This window comes from Dreissena polymorpha, chromosome 16 (genome assembly GCF_020536995.1).
Source record: "Dreissena polymorpha isolate Duluth1 chromosome 16, UMN_Dpol_1.0, whole genome shotgun sequence".
NCBI classification, from domain to species: domain Eukaryota; kingdom Metazoa; phylum Mollusca; class Bivalvia; order Myida; family Dreissenidae; genus Dreissena; species Dreissena polymorpha.
The window spans coordinates 23,500,948-23,527,125 of record NC_068370.1 but is presented as its reverse complement, the minus strand read 5'-3'; the positions used below and the strand labels follow the sequence as shown (position 1 = coordinate 23,527,125).

Genomic DNA, 26,178 nt, shown 5'->3' with positions numbered 1-26,178 from the left:
TATGACATTATAATCACCCCATGACATATTGACATAAGCGTGTTTAATCGTTTGTTTAAATAGTTGAGGATTAGCATACAGTTATCATTTGTCTTGACTTTTTTTGCAACACTTGTGAGTGCAATAACTATATCGATATTTAAGAGTTATTGTCCAATTGATGACATCATTTAACTTCTGTAGTGCGGGCTGTGGTGATTTAAAAAAAAAAAAAAAGTTTTTGTGATTTATGACTTTAAAGTAGAATAAAATATGCGCGTTCTTGGTATCAAATTTTTTGTTTTGTTGCACCTGATTTATTTTAATAGAAATTGTTTATTGCAAATGCCACGTAACTCCAAACATTGACTGATATAAGAACTTCCTGTTGACCATGATATAAAAAAAAATCTCAGGCAACTTTATATCAGACAGATATCAATGCGGTGGTATGATAAAAGTTTATAACTTGTTTTCTACGTGTGGGTAATGACCGTTTACATCTGTGTTATTTTCTCAAGTCTAATTTGGTGAAGAGATAAACAGGCATGCATCATGTTGTTATAAACAAAAAAAGGTTTCGTTGATTAAAACCGAAATATAACTTGGGGCTAGATAGGAGGTCTGTCTCTAGACATAACGAGGAAGTCGTCTTGTATTATGGTTCTCATGATTTGATACTACGGTGGCTAATGTACAGTGCACACCGTTATGGATGCTATGACAGATCGTAGTATGGACACGCATGACTGCTTTCGCTAGCATGTCAGATGAATAACCTGATACAGTTCGCGAATATTAACCAGGCACTGATCTTTATGCTTGAATTGACATGACAGTAGCGTTATGAAAAATAAAGGAGTTTCTGTCATGAAATTAGGATCATAATCGATTGGAACGTACCCTACTAATACACTGTTGTGTCCTCATTTAATTCTTACAAAAAACGCATACGAAGAGAATCGAATGCAAATATTTAACACAATCTAAGGGTATAGTTTATGCTAATGGCGTTCACGATTACCAGCTCCACGTAGTAGATGTATATTTGTTCCTTTAAAACGTTACAAGAAAAAATGTCGTAGATGCACGGTGGAAGAGTGGATCAACGAAATAAACCGGTCAGTTGCCCTTTCAAAAAATGAATATGGATGGAGCATTGAATGCTGCTGCGGCCGAGGTTGTTACATTTAAACTTTGTATGAATACTTCAGAAAAATTAAAACCATGGTGTCTAGGCGGTGTAACTTGTAACATGGATACATTTGCTCAATACGACTGCAGGGGAACAACGCCATCAGAATATCAAAAGAAAAGGATTTCAATGTGTCCAACATGTATTTATGGATCTGTTAGTAGTAACCCAACTATTAGCGTGAATTTCTATTTATCTGCACTTGTTGTTAATGGTTTACTTCGATTAACGCTACCAACACATACATTTTAATATATATTTTTGCATACGTTAATAAATCCGGTACGGAGTAAATACATTACTTATTTCCCGACAGTTTTGAAGATTTTACAAGTTCGTTAAATAGATAAACTGTCATATAATAAGGATTTACTATTTCAATGAATTAATATCAATTAATTTTTTATTCTTTAAACATGAAAATGAAATATAATATTTAAAGGACCTGTTAATAAACCAGGCAAGTAATAAGTAATTGTCAACTCAATCTGAAATATTTAAGTTATTTACCCATATCCAGCGAAGGAGTAAATTCCACGGAAAGAATAACCTTTTCCCCAACACTAACGGCACTCAGTGGTCGCAACGTATCCGGATTGCGCAATCGTAGGTACGCCCCTATTTGCGGCGATTGAACGGTAATGTTGTACTTCTGCTCACTGTTATAAACGTGGATATAATAAGAGCAACTATTGAAACCCCACTTGAATAAATGATATAATTTGCATTGGATCCAAAAAGAGATAGAAGTGCAACCAAGAAATATTGAAGCATAAAATGGTTGCTTAAACACATGAAAATGTGAGCATAGGGGCTATACACTTTTTTTGCAAATATAAGACGATTCAAAAACTTCGTTCTTCAAATACAGTGCTGATGAATGCCAAATATAAAAATCGTGTTTATTTACGGATTAAATAATTATATACAATTCTAAAAGAAAATGTATTCACTATATATATGCAATCCGGACTGATCATTCAATTTCTATTAAACACAATAGGCGATTTACACTGCATTCATTTGCGAGCACGAATTTTATCTAAAATATGGACATTTAACCAGCATTTCACTTCACCTAGGATTCAACTCCCCTAACGTTATTTGAGAGTCGTCTAGTTGATCCGATCGGCACGCGACACTATAAGAAGCATCATCAGCGGTCAAGATTGTGTCCGAACTCGCATATGCCCGAAATAGCAGTGATAATTGTTTGTAGGTACCATGGTCCGTCTGCAAACAATCACTGCATTAATTAAGGTAAATAAAAATGAGGGTTACGTGTTATCGCTGTTTCGACCAGGCTGTGTACAAACGTTTTATATGGTTTTATATTTAAGTTAATCAATAAAATTTAGCGGAATATAGTGATCATCTTAAACTAGTATATTTCTTGAGCTTGAATAGAAATTAGTATGGTGTAGACCGGAAATATGTAACCGTAAGTCGGTTTGTCGCTGAGGGTTAGCTGGACGTCGGTCATATTATTTGAGAGGGAATCGGTTATATAATAATGTATACGGCCTTATCCCCCTGCGTTTGATTCAACAATTGCCAATGTGAGTTACATGCATTAGTATTTCCATTTCGCAAGTATAAGGCAGCTAACCCAATAAAGTTCGAATTTAACTGACCGCCTTGAAATGAGTTAAATACTAAAAACGGCGAGACATCCAACACGAACAGCTGAAAAAACACGTCTAGTTGTGTTTTGTTTTGAGTTGCATATAGATGCTTCCCTGGGTTTGGCATTATATTGTGTAAAGCAAAATGTTTTGGGAATTTTCCTGATATGATTCATTGTATAAAAGAACGTGCTATTTTTTGTTGAAACTGGACATAAAGGAATGAATATTCACCACAGCGGCTCCACAAGAGTGTGATCCAGAAGTTATGTCGACATTCACGATGAACTCGATTGGGTCCACAGTCCCGTTTCTCACGCAGTCGTTGATACGATTTGCCGAGAGCGTCGTGTCACCATTTGCAGCGTTGAAGGCGTATACTAAAACCCGCAAGAATTTTGACATGCTAACGAAAATTCATGTATTCAAATTAATATTAATACGCATCGTATTTACGAGAATGTACATTCAAAGAAATTCACGTTTAAGACTCACGCACAATGCAGGTTCTCAATGGTAATCAACTTTACCAGGATGGGTAAAGCATTTATTTACATAATAGGATGTACGCAATTAAAACACAGTAATTAAGGCAGTGCTACATGTCGAATAATTTCGCAAGCTTTTTGGCATTTTTTTCTGAAACGCCTGATTAACAAATCCTTTTAAATAAATACATAAAATATATCCGTAGAGTTTAACCGAATAATTACATTGTGCTTTACATAGATTTCTGGCAAAGAATTTACTTTTGTCAGCACAAATACAGAGAACAAGTAAAATTCGAATGTTTAAACAACGCTCAAACAATTATGCTTCATGTAATCTTAAAACAATACCTGTGTTAATTGGAGATCCGTTCTTTTGAATTCTAAATACGACTCGTACCAAATTTGGGCTCCCTGTGACCGCCTGGCAGGACAGGGTGGCTAAACATTAGTGAGATATAGCAGTAAAAAAATAAACCCATCATAAGATTGTCAATTGAAAGCTCAAATGACTTTGTAAGTATGTGTAAAACAAAATGCCAGTTAGCTTTTAAGGTTTCAATATAAAGAAGAGTTTATCATATCACTTCGTTGCTTGGTTCCAATGTGCCTGCTATATTGTTTTAATAAGTACATTAGGCGTTCATAACAGACACTATTTGGGGATACTCATCTGAATCCGCTATAAAGTCAGAATCTTTGGAAGAAATTTGTCAAATTCATCAGAAAAAGCATTTCGAATCCAGATAGTATTACCTTTTAGAGACACAAAGTGAAATCAATAATTGAAGAAAAAAAACTTATTTTATAACTATTAAAAATGAATCTTCAAGTAGGCACCAAGATAAAAACGTCGTACAACAGATGCATTCGCTTTAAAAGTGACTGATTCACTATCATAAATCAATTATGGAATGATAGGGAAGAAGCGATAAAAGATCTAAAATATATCATGATGAGAAAATAATAGTATTAATGTAATGTGCGTTGGTTCCATCATCAAATATGTTTTACTTGCGAGTATTTTAATTTATTAAAAGTTTCACGCTTTTCAATATGCTTAGGTTTGACGACATGTGTGTGACCGTGGCTTATTGTATTAGCAAGATAACTGAGTTTTACCACATTTTAGCAAACCTAAAATGATCCAGATCAAGTAAAAAGTATTCTCAATATCATTTCGCTGGTTATATTTAAACGCAAAATGTCATTAACATATTTTACTATTAAATTATATTACAGCACAGAAACAACTTTTATGTTATGTTTAGTTGTATATGTATATATCGAAAACAATACGGAAATGAATGTTTGAATTTGGTCATTCAGTAATACACTTGTACGGAACTATACTGATGAAAATATCCTGACTGCCTTGTGTATCACACATATGGTGTGCAACTTTAACGCGATATCATTAGTATTTAGACATTTAAGTCCCTCATAAATACGCATCTACAACATGTTTTGTAGATTCACTAATTCTCTCGGAGGTCACATTTCTACGTTTTCGCGCTCCTGCCATTGCACGAATGTATGCCAACCGAAAATATTTACCCATGTATCATCACATACGAGTGCGCCTTTATCCATATGTACTAGTACGAAATTATGAAGACAATTTGTAAACTTCAAAGTGCATAGATTATGAAGATCTTTTGAACGAAAACTGTTTAGGAAAACACCAATAAGTTTTCACATTTGATTCATTAAATACAATTAAACATGAATAAACCGTATCTTGACGCAAATTTTGATTTGTTGAAACATTTAAATAAGCAGTAAGTAAAGCTGAAACTATTTTTTGAACAAGTTTAAACAATTATTGATTTTCACGTGGGACATTTAATGAATCAATTAAATTATTTTAAAATGAAATAAAAAATGATTTTCGTAAATTTAAGATCGCGCGAAAATGGTAGCCTTTTAAATGGCTTGACATGTGAAGGCCTTCAATTCAAGTCACTCCAGATCACATGGGATATGCTCACTGCAAAAATTTACCCGTTTAAAATGTACCCAAACTTCCGTCCAATTTCTTGTGTTAATTAACTATGTAAACTTAAGTTTAGTTATAGCCATTTCACTTTGCCTCTTATAACAGTGGAAGAAACTTCCCGTTCGGGAAACTAGGGGAATCCCCATATTGGTTTCCTGATCGGGAAACTCATAGACAAAATTTGCATTTTTATTCCCGATCGAGAAATAAAACAGCAATTTTATGGTGGGTTCAGAAAATGGGCTCGGGGAAAACTTTAATATACAAAAAATCTGTTATTAACAACGCCTTTCTGTAGAGGAAAAACACATCAGAATTGACTGAATTGTTGTTCATTCTTGTTGACTTTATCTAGCACTGACAATTGCTCTATTATACGAAAGCCTATTAGTACCACTTAAATTTTATATAAAAGAGTGCGAAGACGTATTAATGCGAAAAGGGCGTTTCTACGCAAATAAACACGTAATATCGAGAAAAAAAACATTATAACGGTTATTAAGTGCAATAACGCAAAATAAAGGCATAATTTTGCGAAATGAAGGCATACAAATGCTTAACAAGAGAGCCTGACAGGTCCAAAGTCGCTCACCTGAGATAACATATTATTGGGACAAATTTTCTGACCAAGTTTCATGAAGACCGCCCCTTGGAAGCCATGTTTTTCAAGCAAACATAATTATTTTCGAACTCATCCAAGATATCATTGGGACAAATCTTCTAATAAAGTTTCATGAAGATCGGACAATAAATGTGGCCTCTAGAGTGTTAACAAGGTTTTACTATAGCCATATATATAGCCATATAAGGAACAATGCCCCGCCCCTTGGCAGCCATGTTTTTCAAGCAAAGGTTACCATTTTAACTCATACAAGATATCATTGGAAAAAATCTTCTGAGCAAGTTTCATGAAGATCGGAAAATAAATGTGGACTCTAGAGTGTTAACTAGGTTTTACTATAGCCATATAAGGAAAAATGCCCCGACCCCTGGCAGTCATGTTTTTCAACCAACCGGCATCATTTTCGAACTCGTCCAAGATATTATTGGGATGAATATTCTGACCAAGTTTCATGAAGATCAGACAATAAATGTGGCCTCTAGAGTGTTAAAAAGATTTTACTATTGCCATATATAGCCATATAAGGAAAAATGCCCCGCCCCTTGGCAGCCATGTTTTTCAAGCAAACGTAACCATTTTCGAACTCAACCGTCATATCCAGAAAAGACATGTTCTGACCAAATTTCATGAAGATTGGACCAAAAATATACATATAGAGAAAACTGCCCCGCCCCCCGGTTGCCATGTTTTTTCACCGATCTGGACCATTTTCAAACTCGTCCGAGATATCAATGAAACCAATTTTTCCTCCAAGTTTCATGATGATTGGGCGAAAATTGAGACTTCAAGAGTGTTCACAAGGTTTCTTTATAGCCATATAAGGAATACTGCCCCGCCCCCTGGCGGCCATGTTTTTCAACGGACCGTAACCATTTTTTTAACTCAACCAACATATCATTTAGACAAATATTTTGACAAAGTTACATAAAGATTTGGCATCAAATGTGACTTCCACAGTGTTCACAAGGTTTTTCTTTTTTTTGACCTAGTGACCTAGTGTTTGATCCAGCATGACCCAGTTTCGAACTCAGTTGAGGTATCAATGGGATAAATGTTCTGACCAAGTTTGATGACGATCGGACAATAAATGTGGCCTCTAGAGTGTTCACAAGGCAAAATGTTGCCGACGGACGACGCACGACGGACAAAAGGCGATCACAAAAGCTCACCATGAGCACGTTGTGCTCAGGTGAGCTAAAAAGGTGCAATAATGCAAACTTAAAGGCGTACCAACACTAAAAAAGTGGTGATAACGCCAAACTTAAAGGCCTACATACGCTAAAAAGGGCGTAATAACGCAAAGTAAAAGGCGTATAAACGCTAAAAAGGCGTAATAACGCCAACCTAAAAGGCGTACAAACGCTAAAAAAACATAATAACGCAAACTTAAAGGCGTACAAACAACACGAAGTTTTATCGCCTTATCGTCATCGTACTATCGTAATTTCGCGTTTTCGTTATCGAGCTTCTATCGTTGTGATTGCGCGTTTGCATCATAGTAATATCGAGTGTTGCGTTTAAGATCAACCCGTTCATAGGCAATATCCATATCAGGATTGCGTACATTTGCCCGTTTGCAGTAAGTAAGACAGCTTGATTTCAATTTTCAATCTTAAGTATCGTGGCTAGATTTTTTCATTTATAAACCGAAATGAAATATACAAGTTTATTTGTATGTGATGAATGCAACTAACAACTGAAAAAGACAATTAAATCTATGTCATCAATTTAATTATTAAGAAACGTACAGTTTAAACTTAAATTTGTGAAATCAAGATATACACAAAAAATCTGTTTTCAAATGTATTTCTTGTTCAACATAACAAGAGATGACACATTTTCAGTTAAAATACAATCTGAACTTGTGTCGCTCGTAATACGATACGTTATGCTGCTTGAGCGACGAAATTGATTAAACATATATTAAACTTGCGTGTACACTTGTTCGTCTGGAAATTTTGGTTGATTTGTACGTGTGCACAGTTGTGGCACATATTTAGCAAAAAAGGACTGTAAAACTGTGTAAAACGTAACTCTTTGGTAGTTTTGCAACAGGGATGATACTTAACAAACACATTTTCAGCGTGTAACTGTATGCACTTTAGTATCTTGATACATTTAACATGACCATATTTAAGGACCCTTTTTGCAAAACAACAACAACAACCCAATAGCATTAAAGCCTTTTGTCGCGTATAAAAAACTTACTGAGTAACTGCAAGCTCGATTATACGTGTCTTATATTAATATTAATCACCACGTGTTTTCCTAATGCGATTAGTGTTCAATGACCCTGCTGCATAAATTCTCGCAAGCCATCTACTTCAAACGCGATGTAAAAGAGCTACGCCCAATTAAAGAAACACTATTTATATTTCTAAATCACACATCCAGGAACATAGTTATTATATGACATATATTTATACATTGCAAAGGTATCATATTATTAAAAACATTTGAATTCATTAACAGTAGGCAAAAAAGAAAGATACCTCACAGAAAATAAAGTGATTTTTTTCACGTCACAATATTCAGTCTCACATATTTTTATAGACGATTTTATCCTAATCTAATTAGCTGTCTTAAACGTACACTTGGAAATTTTTCTAACGCAACACTTTTCAAACTTGTGAATCTCAGTCAAAAGTAAGAAAAAATTTAAATGTGTACATGTGATCATTTGACTTCATTTGACGAACAGTCGCCTTCCTATGTGGATGGTTCTACTTACAGCATCGTCGTATTTTAAAGTAATAAGCATAAAATCAACCCGTTCATAGGGGATTGTACTAACAGGATTGCATACAAATGTCGATTGCCTATTCTGGCTTATAGGGACGATTTCTAGAAAGACATAAATTGTTTTTACAAAAACAATAAACTCAACTGTATCCATAATGTTTTGGTTTGATTTAAAGTCTTCAAAGATGCCATCACTTTATATAGAACAAAAGGCGTTATTACGACTTTTGAAAGCGTTTGTACGCCTTTGAAATTGGCGTTATTACACCTTTTTAGCGTATGTACGCCCTTTTTTACGTTACTGTGCCTTTTTTAGAGTGTGTACGCCTTTAAGTGTGGCGTTATTACGCCTTTTTTAGCGTTTGAACGCCTTTTAGTTTGCGTTTTAGCACATGTTTTAGCGTTTGTACGCCTTTTAGTTTGGCGTTATAGCACCTGTTTTAATAGCGTTTTTACGCCTTTTAGTTTGGCGTTTTTACGCCTTTTATAACGAAATTACGCCTTATCTAGCGTTATTACATCTTTTAAGCATTTGTTCGCCTTTCAGTTTGGCGTTATTACGCCTTTTTCGCGTTAATACGCGTTTATTAGCGTTACAATGCGTTTGTTTGCGTTGTTACATGTTTGTTATCGTAGTTACGCCTTTATTTGCGTTAAAAAGACTTCGAACTATTTTATTTCCAGTAGTACTTATGGGCTTTCGTACTTTTCTGATCTTAGTTCTTTGGACAATATTCTAATTAGGCTAAATTTTCCAGATTGAATGCATTTAACTAGTTCCACATTGTTTAGGAAAACGTCCACCTTCAACTTTTGATGCCATGTTTGTGTTAATGTCTAGAAATAATGCATGTATACATTAACTGGATACATATGCATTTTTTCCTGATTAGGAAACTTTGTTTCCCAATCAGGAAACCTCTGAAACTGTCAATTCTGATAATTTCCCGATTAGGAATTTTGGTTTCTAATTCGGGAAACCACTGATTTTACCATTTTTTCGTTGATTATTCAATTTTTGCAACTATATTGAAAGAAAACCAGGGCCTTAAAAAAATGTGCACGGTAAAAAATGTTGATATGTATTTCCTCTACAGAAAGGTAGTGTTGAAAACATATTTTTTGTATATTAAAGTTTTCCCCCAGCCCATTTTCTGAACCCACCATAAAATTGCTGTTTTATTTCTCGATCGGGAATAAAAATGTAAATTTTGTCCATGAGTTTCCCGATCAGGAAACCAATATGGGGATTCCCCAAGTTTCCCGAACGGGAAGTTTTTTCCACTGTATAAAAGTATTATAAAAAATGATATTATTTTCATTTACAAAATCTCGATTCGTTTAATCAAGAAAGGCAACTCGTGTAAAACTCGACATCGGGTATCGAGACTTTATAAGGTGTCTATTCCGGCTTTGCTTTCTTGATTTTATTATTGCAATATTAGTCGATCTTATCGACATTTTAAACAGGTTACGTGCATAAAATCAACGAGATGCAATATGTATCATTAAAACCGACATAAACTCCATATGTCATGATGACACGTTTCTAAAACGATACACACGAAGTGTTTTTATGATAGTTTTATTACTGAAATTAAACTATTTACGATGCATTTGACTTCGGCTTCTTTGCACTTGCTTTAATAACAATAATTATAAAGTAAAGCAAAATAAATGTATGTTCGTGCATCAACAGATACGTGTTGAGTACGACAAGGTCAATAAAGACTACATTAAGTATATAGTGCATGTATATGTTTATTTATATTACCAAGGATTCTTAAACGAAAGTTTTATTGCAGCATTTTGACCAAACTTACCTTCCTTTTGTCCTTCTGAGAGACCCCACTGAAACATACAATAAATTTACTTACAGTAAAACGAACCGCGTTAAACAACTATAGGACATGTTGATTTCTGAACATTTTCGTGTATTGAAATATAAGGTGTTTGACTATGTTCAATAGAATTGTGTTTTTTTTACATTCGCAGTCGGTGAAAAAGCAAATTACTGGAGCATTTTATTACTGTAACATTGGTGCTTGATTTGCATATACTTCCTCGTTCGAGTTGAACAAAATAATCTTCTTGACTTACAAAACAGGTTATTAAATTGTTTTCTCATCTTTTCGTGATATTACAAATATTAAGTAGTCACCAAATTGTGCTTAACCATATACACGCTTAGTGCAAACAGCACGCCGTTTTTCGAATATAAAACTGTAAAGTCTATAAAAACAGATAACATATACACATATTTCTGTATATTGGATATATGTTACATAAACGTGAATTAAGCTAATACAACTTCAATAAAAAATGTAATTTTACATATTCGCGCTCGATACAGTGTAGAGCAAACAAAACAATTAAAAGGAAAGGCAAATCGGGGCTACGTCATGCGTAATTCAAATTGCCTATTTGTTAAAAACATTTGATGAAAGTTTAATAAAACAAATGTTTTAAAAGCACATGGATTTAGAATACAGACTCAGACATTAAACTTACAAGTAATCTTGAATTGGCTTGACTTCGTCTAATTGCTTAATTGAGGAAAACAGTTGGCCCAAGTTTTATAAAGTCCTCTATTTCGTATCTAATAGGGATAAATTGACAAAGAACAAGTTTGACTGATATATTTCGCCTAAACAGGCTTTTTCAAAGTTTGTGTTTACAAAATAGCTACATTTTATATTACTAAACAAAATATACTATTGTTTTGTTGAGTAACATTACACAATACATTGTAATGCCAATTTGTAAAAACAAACTTTGAAAAATCCACTTAAAGCGAAATATATCTGGAAATAGTGAAACTTGTTCTGTGTTAATAAAACTCGTTTAAAGAGGAAATCAAACGAAAATGGACGCTAAACAATATAACTTTTTAGTGTGACCTTCACGTTAATTTGACGGAAAATGCCAGTTGGATCAATAACGTGTATTGATGACCTTAACATGTGAGCAAGTTTCATGAAAATCCTCTATAACATACGAGATAATGAGCTGACACGTAATGAAAGCTCGATTACTTCACCTACACGTGTGACCTTCACGTTCAATCTACGAGACAACCATCTGCACATTGCCTTAATTAGGAGCCAAGTGTCTTGGAGATCCTTCAAATGTTATAGTAGAAATGACAGAATTTATAACCTAAACGCTACTAATTTGACCCAGTTTCTATATTTTTCATATTGGTCCCGCCCTTTAATCAAGCTAGTGACTTATTGTTTAGATTTTTTCGATTAACTCATAAATACCTTGTATTCTCAAAATGAATATGGTGATCAAATAAAAGTAAGAGCATGGAAAATTACTCTCACGCTTCTGGTCAATTTTGTTAGCAGAAAGACATCAGACACAACAATAATTTATATACGAAGAGCACGGTATAAAGCAGGTTTGATATAGCTAAATATTTCACAGTTGTGATTACGAGTTTTTTGGTGATTCTGAAATGTATCTAGAAAATAATTATATATGTAAATTTATGTATAACATATTTTACAGCCTATATGGATGCGATGTATATTATTTTAATTTTGTTGGCGATGTTAATAGAGTCATATTAAAAATATCTAGCCGTACAAAATTCAAAATTACAGGTTAACTACATTATTCACATAAAATACCTCAGTTATAGGAAATGTATCTTAGTATTTTTATTATTGTTTTGGAATGCCTAGAATAAATTGATTAACATGAAGAAAGCATAAAGAAATAATTTTTGGAAAATACAAATATGATAAAATATAGATAGTGTGATAGATGTTTATTCAGGAAAAAAGGCAATATGCCCATCATTCCGCATGCAACACATGACAAAGAAATATACAACCGGTTAATGGTGAGATATGTTGCATCATGTTAGATATCTGCATATATATATGGGGAGACATAGATACATTTTGATTGTGAAGATGCAATAAAAAGATAAATAAATAAATAAACGTTTGGAAGCAATGGAAGGAAAAAAAAAATATAGCGTGTATTTGTCTTAGACCAGGGTTATTGGGTCATTTCGGAGAAAAATGTAAGTTCTAGTCTAATGAAATGTAACTAGAGTTTATGTATTAAAAAGTGTAAATTTAAATATGAACGGTATATTTAGTATATATTTGACACACAAAGTTGAGTTAACCAAAAATGGATATTAAATCTAGGTAGCCTTTTTTTTTTTTTTTTTTGGGGGGGGGGTTAGATTGTATATTCCTTGTTAGAGAGCCAAAAATATAGAAAAACTCACGTAGGCATGCTATAGTGTTTGATTTCAGGTACATGTACATATCAGGTGCATTTATCAGTAAAAGTTATTTACATATATATTTACATACATGTTTAACAGTTTACAAAATAACATTTGTTATTTACTAACACATACACACACGCTTATATATATATATATACACATACATATACATATATATATATATACACAAAGTATCATATAGTATTTTTACAACGTTGATGATGTAATTGGTGCATGTGTATTTTGCGATTGATGTTGGTGTTGTGTAGCCTTTCATGTTCAAGCTCATAACGATCATTCTATACATAAATGGTGACGTCACTACGTTATTGTCACCTCTATACTTAGACGCATCACGCACCTCCATTTGGAGGCATTTATGACTACGACACAAAGAAGTCCGCGGATGAATGAAGAATTTGCTTTATAAGTAAACTTTCATGTTATGATTTAAAAGTTAAGTATAGTTTTGTTCAGTCTTACGGTCTTATGTTAGTATCAATTAAAATTTTCGTAAGTTTTCAACAATTTCGCTCTTTATTCATTTTTTAAACTGTACTTTCACTTTCGGTTGTATAACAACATGTATCCTTTATTGACGAAAGTTTTCAATGAAATAGCGTTTTCAAAACCGCTTAAAAAGTTTCAGAAGGTGTATCTGATGCATGTTATGAATAGACACAATGTCATAACTATATTGCCGACTAGTATGGGGTCAATTTGGTATTTCAAGTGGCTCCATTTGCATTGCAAGAGAAGTTCAAATTGACTTGTTCAGTTTGTTGAATTTTGACACCCTAATTATATATTTTTTTATAAGTGCTTGATAGATTTTTTTCTTTAAATAATTGTGATCAATGAAAATTTTAGTAAAAGCACAGCATTGATGTTCTATGATGGTCATTTTTTAGTGGAATAGTATGTTACAATAAAACAATTATAACTAGTGTGTTAATGAATTTAGATTAGGTGTCATCTTTAAATGGGGTAGTAATTCATTATATGAGATTAGCACATTATATAGTTGAAAAATAAATAACACTTTAATGACTTACCATAGTAAATTAAAGTAGCATAGAATGTGTTGCAGGTCATAAAATGTGAAACTGAAATTGAAGAAGGTTTACAAATATTTTACACTGACAACACTGTTGGTTTTCCAAAAAAAAAAATCCTTCCTATCTACCTGCCCTAGTTTTTTGGGGCAAATTTAAATATTATTAATATCATTGAGTTAAATTATTAAAATATCAATATGTTTTGATTACATTAGCTTATTTTATTATTAATAATAAATACTTTGCAAGGAAAGTCCAATTCTGTTTTAATTGGTCTTAATTAATAGGTACTAGTAAAATTGAAAATATCAGTGACATCCAAAACTTGGCTTATATGCATATGAATGCATATTTTCTTTGACAGTTACATAGTACCCTATTTAATTGGATTAAAAACAACAAATAACTATAGTTCTACAACCCAGCCCAAGTTGACTCAAACTGAATTAATTCATCAATTGATCCTATTTAATTATATTAAAAACAACATGTGTAAGATTTTGAGAATATCTCATGTATTCCTCTAGTACACCAACATGCACGTCTTACTAATGATTTACATGCACTCCTTAAACAGTTTAACAAAAATAATGAATGATTAATCCAAAGAAAACAACAAACAAGCTGCTTCATATAAAAAGTTAATTACATAAGATTACATAAGCAAAAAAATCATTTTGATAATAAATCAAGATTTTACTTCAACCAAACCATTATAAATTTATTGTGAGGAGGGGGGTAATGTAAGCACTAAAACTAAAATGGGGGAAATGTCTGGTGAGGGAACATCTTAGGGGAGGGCGTCCGGAATTCCTGCTAAGGGCGACAGTGCTGTTAATGTGTCTTTAGAGGAAATAACTGAAGGAAAGTACTCATTGGTGTATGCCCATCCAGAAGCATTTCTGAGCATATCAATTGGAACAGCAATATTGAGTGCATTTGAAAGAGATATAACTGTTTTATGTATTGCTTTTGATGAAGCCCACAAATCATGGTCCTTTAATGGTAGCTTTCCTTTTAGCGAATTTTATACTTATTTTTTACTCTACAATCTAGCTCTTTTGTCATAAAATGAGAAGTTTTATTATCCAACAGGTTTTGTGTTTGAACCTCACAAATTTTATAATACCAAAGTCCCATCATATAATCATCATCACAATCAGCAGCAGCATTATCATATTCATCATCATCATTGTTAGCAGCAGCATCATTGTGTTGTATTATCAGAATTCAATACAAATACAAACACAACCATTACAACTCTTACTACTACTACTACTAATTAATTAATTATCTACTACTACAACAAGAACAACAACTACGACTACTACTACTGATCTTACTTCTACTACTACTAGTCTACTACTACTACTACTACTACTACTTCTACTACTACTACTACTACTTCTACTACTACTACTACTACTACGACTACTACTACTACTACCACCACCACCACCACTACTACTACTACTACTACTACTACTACTTGGTACACCAGAACTTGTTGTCCATGGAGATGATAAGGAGAACTCCCAGAGTATTGATCGAACCCACGCCCAGCGGACATCATTCTCTACACCATAGCGACCATGAATTAATATTTGACACCATGTACAACATAATTCACCTTATTACAAAAAACATGGAATTCACAAAGTGACTGAAAATGCTTTAACATAAATGCAAATTTGAAACAAAACAACCTAAGCAATACATAATAAGAAACCCTACATTATTGAAACACTGATACCATGAACATTTTAGGGTGTAACACCTTATGTACATGTACCAGACCTTTAATGTACTACCGGTACTTTGAAACTTTATGTACCACCTACATAAAATATAGGTGTTATTGTCCATTCATTCATAGCAGTCCTGATGAATTATGGTCATTCTCTAAACATGATTAAAGTCTAAAGAAGGAAATAATTTTGATTTTTTTTACAGTTTGAACATTGAGGTCATTCTCTCTTCTCTTCAAAGTATCATATTTCAATTATACAATATAATACAAACATTTTAGACTTTATAATCCTTAGTCAGGATAAGATAAGTAACAAATGAATTTTTATAATTTACTTCAATTTCAGGTAAGACTAATAAATCATTTATTAAGTACTACATGTACTTGGGCTAATAAATTAAACTAAGACACTCAGTGACACTTAGACAATCTGACAAAATACAAAATCTATCGCCAATATATAAGTCTAAATTCATAAATACTATCACACAAAATACATTTCATCAATAACACACATTCATATTAAATTAGTTATCTCTTTATATTATAAATATGGTACATAAAGTGTCAGATAGTGGTACATAAAGTTTTGGTATATAAACGGACTGGTACGTAATGTGTGACATTCAACATTTTAAAAATCAGTTAACAATATATGGACTTCATTGTTTTGCATATACGCAATCAAAGCATATTTATTAAATATTAAAACACACTGTTCATGGCTGTATCTTTTTATTTATACATGCATAAACTATTCTGGTTATTAATACATTTATAAAATTATATATAAACACGAGCACCACATTATGGGTGCCAAGCTAGGCTGCGGTGCCGTTTTGAATAAATGAAATTTAAAAGAATTTTTTAGAGGTTAGTGACCTTGACCTTTGACCGAGTGACCCCAAAATGGGTGTGGTGTGTAGAAATCATCACGGTGCATATACATGTGAGGTTTCAATGTTATAGGTGGAAGCACTTTGATTTTAGAGCCGATGTAAAGGTTTTAGCACGACCCGGACATCTGACGACGAGCTATGACAATACCTAGGGTTTTCCCCGAAAACAGCCGAGCTAAAATTGAGCACCATTAGTCCAAATTTTTGACGCTCTTAAATATTAAGCTACTTTTTATATGGGTAATATTTGGAGCAAAGAATTTAGCCCATATAAAAAGTATCTCTAAATTCTTTGCGCGTGTTATAAATAAGACTAGAGCGCCATATAAATTAAATGGAAAACATACGACTTTATGTCAAGAAAAATAAAGCTGTAAAAATCTCACCTGCTCGTCTTTGATGTTGCAATTAGCACATTCAGCATTTTCAGTATCTACTAAATAAATATATGAAAGTGCCAAATGTCCAAGATACCATGACTTCCTCTTCAAAATGTTAGATCCTTTGAACTCCATTTAATTTATCCCTGATTAATCCTTTCACACATGATGTAAGATTCCTTGTAATGTTCACAGCGTTTATTTTAAATCGTTTACGTCCTCAAATTTCAGCAGGTATTAAATTATAAATATTTATTAATGCTTTTGATTTATTTACTATTTCGAAGATACAGTCTTGCAACGTGTTTAGTTAGTCTAAGTTACGTGTTAGGTGATTCTTACAAACAATAGACTGACATGAAAAGTGGCTCCTTTTGAAGCACAAACTGCATCCATGTATATATTTCAGCTGGCCCGGTTTGATGGGGCCTGTTTTTGATAATAATTAATTACCATTTTTCACTTCCGTGTTTATTATGTTTATCAACGCCATGATGGAAAAAAGTCCGTTTCCCACAATGCTTAGAGCGCATTCACACAGGTCAGTAAGACCGGTGTGACACAATGCATAACGATATTAATATCCGATATATCAACTCGTGCTTCCGTTACACAATCGATTTATAATTGGAGAAATCATCAAATGTGTCTGGAAATAATCGGATTAACTACCGTCGTGGATACAGTTAAATGGATTTTATCATGGTAAGTCAACGTTGTAAGTGTGGTACAGTTTTACAAGCTTGACAACCTAACCCGAAATCAAAACGTTAGGTTGAGGCGCATGTGTAAAATTGACCAGCTTAGGTCTGCTCATGACTCATGTTAGTCAAGTAATCTAATTCGGGGAATTAGGTTACTACACATGATGGAGCTATATGTATATACTAATGATACAATTGAGTGGCTTGATATGTGATGGCCAATTCATCATGCTAACAATTTTTGAAGATTTAAAAGTTACACATTTAGACAATTAGAGCACACATTTATCGATTGTTATTTGATATGTGGTAAACAAATGCATTGTATTTGCGTTCACCAATAAGAAAACCTTACAGATTTTGCAAATTTTGTAAGTTTTAGTAACAACATAGAATAAAATAGCATGGTATATGATGGACAACTGTTATAAACTTAGATACATACATGTACACCTACATAAAAATGAGCAATATACATATACTGGCTTACATGTTAATAAAATATGATGTTTACTATTGATGTTTATTTGATTCTTATGTTTGCAATACACCTAATAAACATAATTGTGTTTTATGTTGTATCTTTTTGTAATATCAGTGTATTTTTGTCTTTTCAATTTCAGGTACCACTACTGTTTCTTGACACAAATTGTTTTTCTACTAATTTGGTTAAAAAATAGTGGTGTGTGTTTTCATCGTTGCTGTAATAAGGGGCTGTGAAAACATAGAAAAGCTGGATTGCCATTTCACATATTGACGGGTTTGCCAGGCTCGCATGGTTGTGAGTATAATTATATTTATTTTATGTAATAGGTGATTAATAACTAATTCTGTGAGTATATATTTTCTCTTAACACCAGTGATTTATGTATATATATTCCGAGGTTTTTTAGTATACCATTGTTGTTTGCGGACATTAGTTCTGAAAATTTAATTATGTTTGGATGTTTCCAATAGTATTTTTTAATGTGTAATTTTCTTATTTCCTTGTAAAGTGGGCATTCTAATAAAAAGTGGAATTCATCTTCTAGTGTATTGCAAGATAGGCATTTTCGTTCGTTTCTTGGTATTTTGTTTGGTTTGTGCCACCTTCCTGTTTCTACAGCGAGTCTGTGTGATGATGTCCTGAGACGTGTGAAAGCTTGTCGGTATTTTTTTATATTTAAACTGTTGAGATAGTTTTTGTAGCCAAAGTTGTGGAAAAGTAAATAAGTTGATGCTCTTGAGGACATGTGGAGTTCATTGTTTAAGTTTTGCAAGAAAATATCTTGTGCTCTTTGTTTTAGAGATATCATGAATAAGTCTTCGTTTTCAACACCCTGATTTAGCCATACATGAAAAAAGCCTAATTGTTCTAGACATTCTTTTAGTGATTTCACCCAAGATGGTTTGTTTGGGTTAGCTTCTAGTTCTATCAACATCATTTTATATGTGATTTTGATTAGTTTGGTCTCTGGGCATTTTAAGATTTTGAACCAGTATCGAATAATATTAGCTACAATGCTGCATTTTAGAGGAAATCGCCCAAGTTCGCTGTATATAAAGTTATTTTGTGTTTGTAACTTAACTCCTAAAAGCTGTTTGCAAAATTTTAAGTGTATCGTCTCTAATCTTTTACTGTTATTGAAACCCCAAACCTCACTTGCATAATTCAGAATTGGTGTTATTAGTTTATCGAATAGCGATAACGAGTGTTCAATTGAGATATCAGTGAATTTATATAAATATGATCTTAGTTTAAATATTGCTTTTAGGCCCTGTCCTGCAAGTTTATCGAATGTTAGGTTGAAGGATCCTTTTGAGGAAAATGTTATTCCCAAATATTGAAAATTTGTGACAATTTCAAGTTCTTGGTTGCCGTATAGAAAATGTTGTCCCCTTGGGTTTCTTCCTCCTTTCTTGAATATTAAAACTTTTGTTTTCTGAACATTCAGCGTCAATTTCCATTGATTACAATATTGATATAAAATGTCTAATCCATGCTGAAGGTCTTGTTCATTTTCTGACATTATTGTTATATCATCAGCATATAAGAGTAAGAATAGTTTGAGCATGTGGATACTTATTCCGTTGTGGCCTTTTAATATCAATGTCTCTTCAAGGTCGTTTATATACATTGCAAATAGAAACGGTGACAAACAGTCTCCTTGGCGGACTCCGAGGTTGCATATAAAGCTTTCACTTAAGCAGTTATTAAATTTAATGCATGATTTAACATTTGAGTAAAGCGATGTGATGATGTCTAACATTTTACCTCTGATGCCTAGTTTGATAAGTTTGTGCCATATATTTTCTCTTACTAGTAAGTCGAACGCCTTTGTGTAATCGACAAAACAGACAAATAATTTCTTGTTGTTATTTAACATTTGTTGTATCACCGCGTGAAGAATAAAAATATTATCAGTAGTACACATGTTTGATCGGAAACCGGCTTGTGCTTCTACGTAAACACTGTAATTTTCGGCCCATGCATTAAGTCTATTATTGAGGATTCTTGTGAATAGTTTTCCGAGTGTGCTTAGTAGTGTAATTCCTCTATAATTCTCTGGATTGTTTATGTCTCCTTTTTTATGCAGTGGTATTATGAAACCGTTTGACCATTTTTGTGGGAAGTAGTTTAAATTGAAGATCTTATTAAATAATTTACTTAAATAGTTAAGAAGATTATTTATGCCGTATTTGAAAATTTCGTTTATGAAGTAGTCTGGTCCTCCTGATCTAATATTTTTCAACTCTTTACATGCTTTAAGTATTTCATCATTGCTTATTTCAATGTTAAGTTCTTCAAACATAATATTGAATTCCCCTTTAACATATCTTTCATTAAAATGTAGGGTGTCTTCATCTGCTTGGTAGAATGTTGAGTCTGGACAGTTTACTGCTTTAAAATATCTAGCAAAGGTATCATGTGTTATGTTTGTAGATGTGTTATTTGTACATAAGCTTTTTAATAGTTTCCAGTAGTCCTTTGCGTTGTTCATTCTAGCATTAATTAGTTTTTCTGTATTTTTTCTATCGTGTTTGAACTTTTTTGATCTTACGAGTGATTTGTATTGTGACCTGACTTGTACCATATTTTTCCTGTTTTCGTCACTATTATCAGATCTGTAATTATTGAGGGTTTCGTAAAAATCTGTCTGTTTTTGTTTACATTCATTGTCAAACCAACTATTCTGTGTTTTTGTCTGTTTATTTCTGTTTTTGATGGGTTTTTTTAATGGTGAGCAAGTTTTGTTTAATAAGTTGCAAAATGTTTCAAGATTATTATCAATTTCTGAAGATTGGGTAATTGTGTCTATATTTGAGGTTAGATTGTGTAATTCATGTGTTATTTCTTCAGATTCAAGGTTATTGATAAAAAATAATCTTTTATTTTCATCCCATACAAAAGTATGATCTATTTGCGGTAAGTTTCTTGGTTCATTTTCGCTGTTTATATTTAATTCCGCGTTTCTGTGTTCAGTTTTAATGGAAAATTCTATTTTGCAGTGATCTGATTCTATGCTTGGATCTGATATTGAGAATTGTGTGAACTTTGGCATCATTTCTGGCATACATAGTACATAGTCAACAACACTGCAACCAGCGTCCTTTATACATGTGTACCGACCTAAGTGCGAGTCTTCACATACACGACCATTCATGATACGGAGGCCTGTTTGTTTACAGAAGTCAATTAACAATTTGCCATTTTCGTTAACAATTTTGTCTTGACTGTTTCGCGGCAAGAATACATCTATACTATAATCATCAGGCATCATATTTAAGTTATGCAGGTATTCATCATTTACAAAGTCATTGCGATTCCCAGTTCTGGAATTAAAATCACCTGTAATAATAAAGCTAGTTTTGTTTTCATATATAGCATTAAATTCTACAATATCTTGTATTAATGAATCATAAATGTTTTCATCATCATACACTTCTCTCGCACTGCCAGTTGGTACATTGTATAAAAGACATACAAATACATCATTTTCATATATAACTTAATGAAATCGACAAGTAAACAACTTCAACTTGCTCGCATACTTTTAAGACTTTCCAATAAAAAAAAACCAGGTATTATGCGATTGAAGTTTCTCTACAGAAAAATAATAAATGTGGTATAAAATGTTGCCGTCAAAGACATACTTGTTTTGTGCATGAATCTTAGATATGTAATAAATGTGTACTATTTTAGAAATAGTATGCAACGTTATATCATAATTAATAAATATGAAAAGATATAGAGTTTTGTACCGTGTATAAAACAACATTAACACATGATGTTTATCTTTGTTTGTATTTTAAACCTGTATACTAGTAACCATTGAATTGTATTCATGCATTTACTGTACCTATGGGCAAAAGGCCTAAGGTTTTGAATAATTGTCACTTTTAAAACGATACGAAATGGTTAATCAGATATTAGACCTCAAAGTTTGAAATTGACACTAACTTGCCATATGCACTCTGACCGAATTATCTAAATATTTGAGGCAGATTACATGAAAATCCTTCACTGGGCATAGAAGATATGGAGCTGACATGAACTTTTCAGGGACTGAAATGGAGGCTCAAATATTTGAATTTCAATTGCCACTTTCACCTTGAAACGGCGTGTCTGGTTCTTGAAAGAGCGCCTCATTATAATAATTTAAACATGTTAGCCACATTTCAGAAGATATTCATCTCATCTCATCTTCATCTTCGCCTGTGGTCCCATCTGGGACATAGACCGCCAACCAGCTTCCTCCAGGCGTCTCGGTTCTGGGCGAGTCTCTCCAGCTACCCCCATGTTGAGCCCATCTGCTTAGCATCTGCACCCAGGTCAAGGCGCCATGTGTTTCTAGGCCGACCTCTCTTCCTTTCCCCTTGGGGGTTCTATGCGAGAAATTGCCTTGTCGTATTGGATACAGGCTTGCAAAGGATGTGGACTATCCACCTCCATAATTCTTCGTTGGACATCTTGTTTGGCCGGCGGATCTGGAGGATCTCCCTGGGGCAGGTGTTGATAAAGAACTGTATTTTCTTTATGGTTGTGACAGTGGTTCTACAGGTTTCTGCTCCATAGAGGATTAGTGGCTTCACGATGGTATTGAAGAGCCAAATCTTGGTGGTGATGTCGATTGCGCTGGAACCCCAGATGTTCTTCAGCTGATAGAAGGCTGCTCGTACATTATCAAAGCGGGTTCTGACATCTGCATCGGTTCCTCCCTGGTCGTCCAGAATGCTGCCGAGATAGTTGAAGCTGTCCACCTCCAGCGCCTCGCCTTGGACTGTGATGGGTGTGTTGTTGGATGCGTTGGTCCTGAACACCTTGCTCTTCCCTCTGTTAAGGGTGAGGCCCAGACTAGCTGAGTTGTCCGCTACCATGTTTGTCTTTTCCTGCATATGTTGTTGGGTGTGGGAGAGAAGAGCCAAATCATCGTCAAAGTCGAGGACTTCAAACTGTCTCCAGAGTGTCCAATGAATTCCATTCCGCTTCTGGTCTGTCGATGTCTTCATTACCCAGTATATGGCCAGCAGGAACAGGAAAGGTGAGAATAAGCAGCCTTCCATCACACCGGTTCTCACTTCAAAGGCATCCGTGAGCTGTCTGCAATGAACGATTCTGCAGGCCATTCCCTCAAAAGACTTTCTAATGATGTTGGTGATCTTTTCTGGCACTCCATAGTGCATCTGACGTCTCCAGAGGGACTCCCGGTCGACGCTGTCGAACGCCTTTTCATAGTCAATGAAGTTGACATACAACTGCGAATTCCACTCCAGGCAGGGATGCTATCTGATCCATGTATGATCTCTCCTTTTGGAAGCCTGCTTGTTGGTCAAGGAGATGCGGTCCTACTGAGTCTTCCATTCGGTTCAGCAGGATGCGATTACACATCTTTCCTGGGATGGACAACATTGTGATTCCTAGGTAGTTGGAGAAGGAGCTGAGGTCGGCTTTCCTGGGAAGCATGATGAGTTAACCCTCTTTCCACTCTGTTGGAATTTCTTATTCTTCTCATATCTTTCTAAGCGTTTCTGTCGGTATGCTGTCATGTCCTGCAGGTTTGTTGTTCTTCAATTGCTCGATGGCGCTGCTGATCTCTTCCTTTGTGGGAGTGCAGCATTTGATTGGCATATCGCTAGTAGCTTGCAGAATTTCCGGTGGGTTCGCAGGAGCTGGCCTGTTGAGTAGCTCCTGGAAGTACTCAATCCACCTCTTCTTCTGCCCTTCGTCATCTGTTATTGCTCCTCCATTTTAATCGCTTACTGGTCTCTCTGGCTTGGCAAACTTTCCTGTTCATCTCTTGGTGATTGAGTACATATCTTCAGTTCTGTTTTGATATGCTGCCTCTTCCGCCTCTGTTGCAAGCGTCTCTAGGTAGTTCCGCCTGTCTGCTCTAATACTTCGCTTGAAACGTGTTGAACAGATTGACCTTGAACTCTTCTTGCTTCAAGGTGTCTTTCAGTGTGGCAGTGTTGTACCGTTGGCGTTGGCTGGGCCCCCCTGTCCAACTCTTCTTGAGATGATGGTCCAAAGCCACGTCTACTCCTCGCTTGACACGTACATCCTGAAGAGAGCGACGAAACTTCCTTGCGATGCACAAGTGGTCAATCTGGTTGTCCGTTAACAGGTCTGGTGACACCCAAGTTGCCATGTGTTAACATCCTTCTGTGATGGAAAACACTTTCTCTGATGACCAGGTTAATTGAGGCGCACAGGTCGGCGAATCTCACCCCGTTGTTGTTCATCTCGCTTGCTTCCCCATGATCCCCTCATATCCTCGGTTGTCATTGCCGATCTTGGCGTTGAAGTCACTTACTAGAATGATGATTTTCTATTTGGTCTGTCTTGTATGATGGTTGACAGTCTTTTGTGAAAGTTGTCCTACTCATCCTCTTTACTGTCGTTTGTCTGGACGTAGCACTGGATTATGTCCACGTTGATCCTCTTCTTCTTTATAAGGAAAGAGGCCGTCATCATCCGTGGTCGGTGTGCCTCCCACCCGATGAGCGCTCTCTGTGCCGACTGGAAAAGCATTAGGGCTACTCCATGGGTGTGTGCTCATCCTCCTAATCATGCCCCGAGAACAACAGTCACTCACCGGAAGTCAGTCGATTCTGCCCAGAGCCAGTCCATCATGATTCACTGATCCCTATGATGGTGAGGTTGAACTTCCTCATCTCTGCGGCCACTTTTGCTGTCTTCCCGGTCACATACATGGATCGGACATTCCATATACCGATGGAGGTTGTGGTCCTGGTGGAGATGATGGTCTTCGGCCTGATGGCTTCCAGTTGACTTTGGCTTTCACCGTCCGGCGTCATACGTGCTCCAGCTGGCGGTCCACCTTCTCCCAGGTCTGCGATGTCTGTTGTTATTCTGTTTGGCGTTTCTAAAGCAATAAGGTTTCAACAGGGTAGGGTAGCTATCCCTACGCCAAACCCTCCTGCTTTTTCAGCGCGGGCTTGGGACCGTCCTTGGCGGAGTTTCAACTGATATTAATCGGACAAAAATGTGAGATCGACTAGTTAATTTTCATGATAGACTTTGACCTGGGTCGGTGTGACTTTATGATGCCTTAATCATTTGAGACAAATGTCTTAAAAGTCATTCGAAAGGTATAAAAGACATGGAATGGACACAAAGATTTTACAAACAGAGGGAAAGATGGATGGACAAAGGTTATTTTTATAACCTCGTCATGTTTCGCGGCGGGGGGTCATCAATGATCATATCACGTATAACAACTTACACGGTAACTTATGTTTGATTCAATAATTTAACATTTACAAAGTGATTTTTAAATAAAAATAGTATTAGAATTGTCATCATTTTTCATTCTCAATGGTACAAAAACTAAAATCTTTTGATGGTTCATCGGAAACACAGTCTTTGTTTCAGATGAATATTTTTGTTAAGTCCGATGCCAAGTATTTAGTTTAATGTTCGAACATCTAAAGCGAATGAAAGACCGCTTTCATTTGAAAACATTAATTTATTAAAAATATGTTTTTTGCTTGAGTGAAAAGTTAACATCTGTCTACAGATATGAATGTATTTACTGTCTTTCGCTACAATTGCAGTAACATCATTTACTTAAATTGCCCACATAAATTACATTCTGATATCGTCAACTGATCTTTCACGTCTTGACATAGGATATTTATGATTTAGCATTTGCAATAAATAATATCAGCATTCGCCATTTAAAACTGTTTTATACACAAATACATACCTGTTGCACAACATTAATAACCATATGACACGTGTACATTTTGAGTATTCATATCTTAAACTTTTCATGCAAACTTGGTTTCCAATAAGGAAACTCGTGGCATCATGGCTGTACATATAGATAAGGGGTCGTGTTAAAACATTGTGTTAAAACATGAATAAAACTATAAATCGTTTAAAACAAAGTACATAGATGAAATTATACATATTTTTCAAAAACAATTTCCGTTTCACAAACATTGATAAAATCTTCATTTTAAAAATTCATAGAAT

At 34.5% G+C, this 26,178-nt stretch overlaps 1 protein-coding gene across 1 annotated transcript; it reads right to left on the bottom strand.

Annotated features, from left to right (window-relative positions):
- Positions 1–1,662: 1,662 nt before the first annotated feature.
- Positions 1,663–25,972, bottom strand: LOC127862956 (uncharacterized). The gene is made up of 6 exons (XM_052402229.1): positions 25,907–25,972; positions 10,474–10,501; positions 3,639–3,728; positions 3,034–3,179; positions 2,253–2,407; positions 1,663–1,833 (listed from the first exon to the last, which is right to left on the bottom strand). The coding sequence occupies exons 1-6, from the start codon at positions 25,943–25,945 to the stop codon at positions 1,677–1,679; spliced, it is 615 nt and encodes a 204-aa protein (XP_052258189.1). The 5' UTR covers positions 25,946–25,972; the 3' UTR covers positions 1,663–1,676.
- Positions 25,973–26,178: the final 206 nt, after the last annotated feature.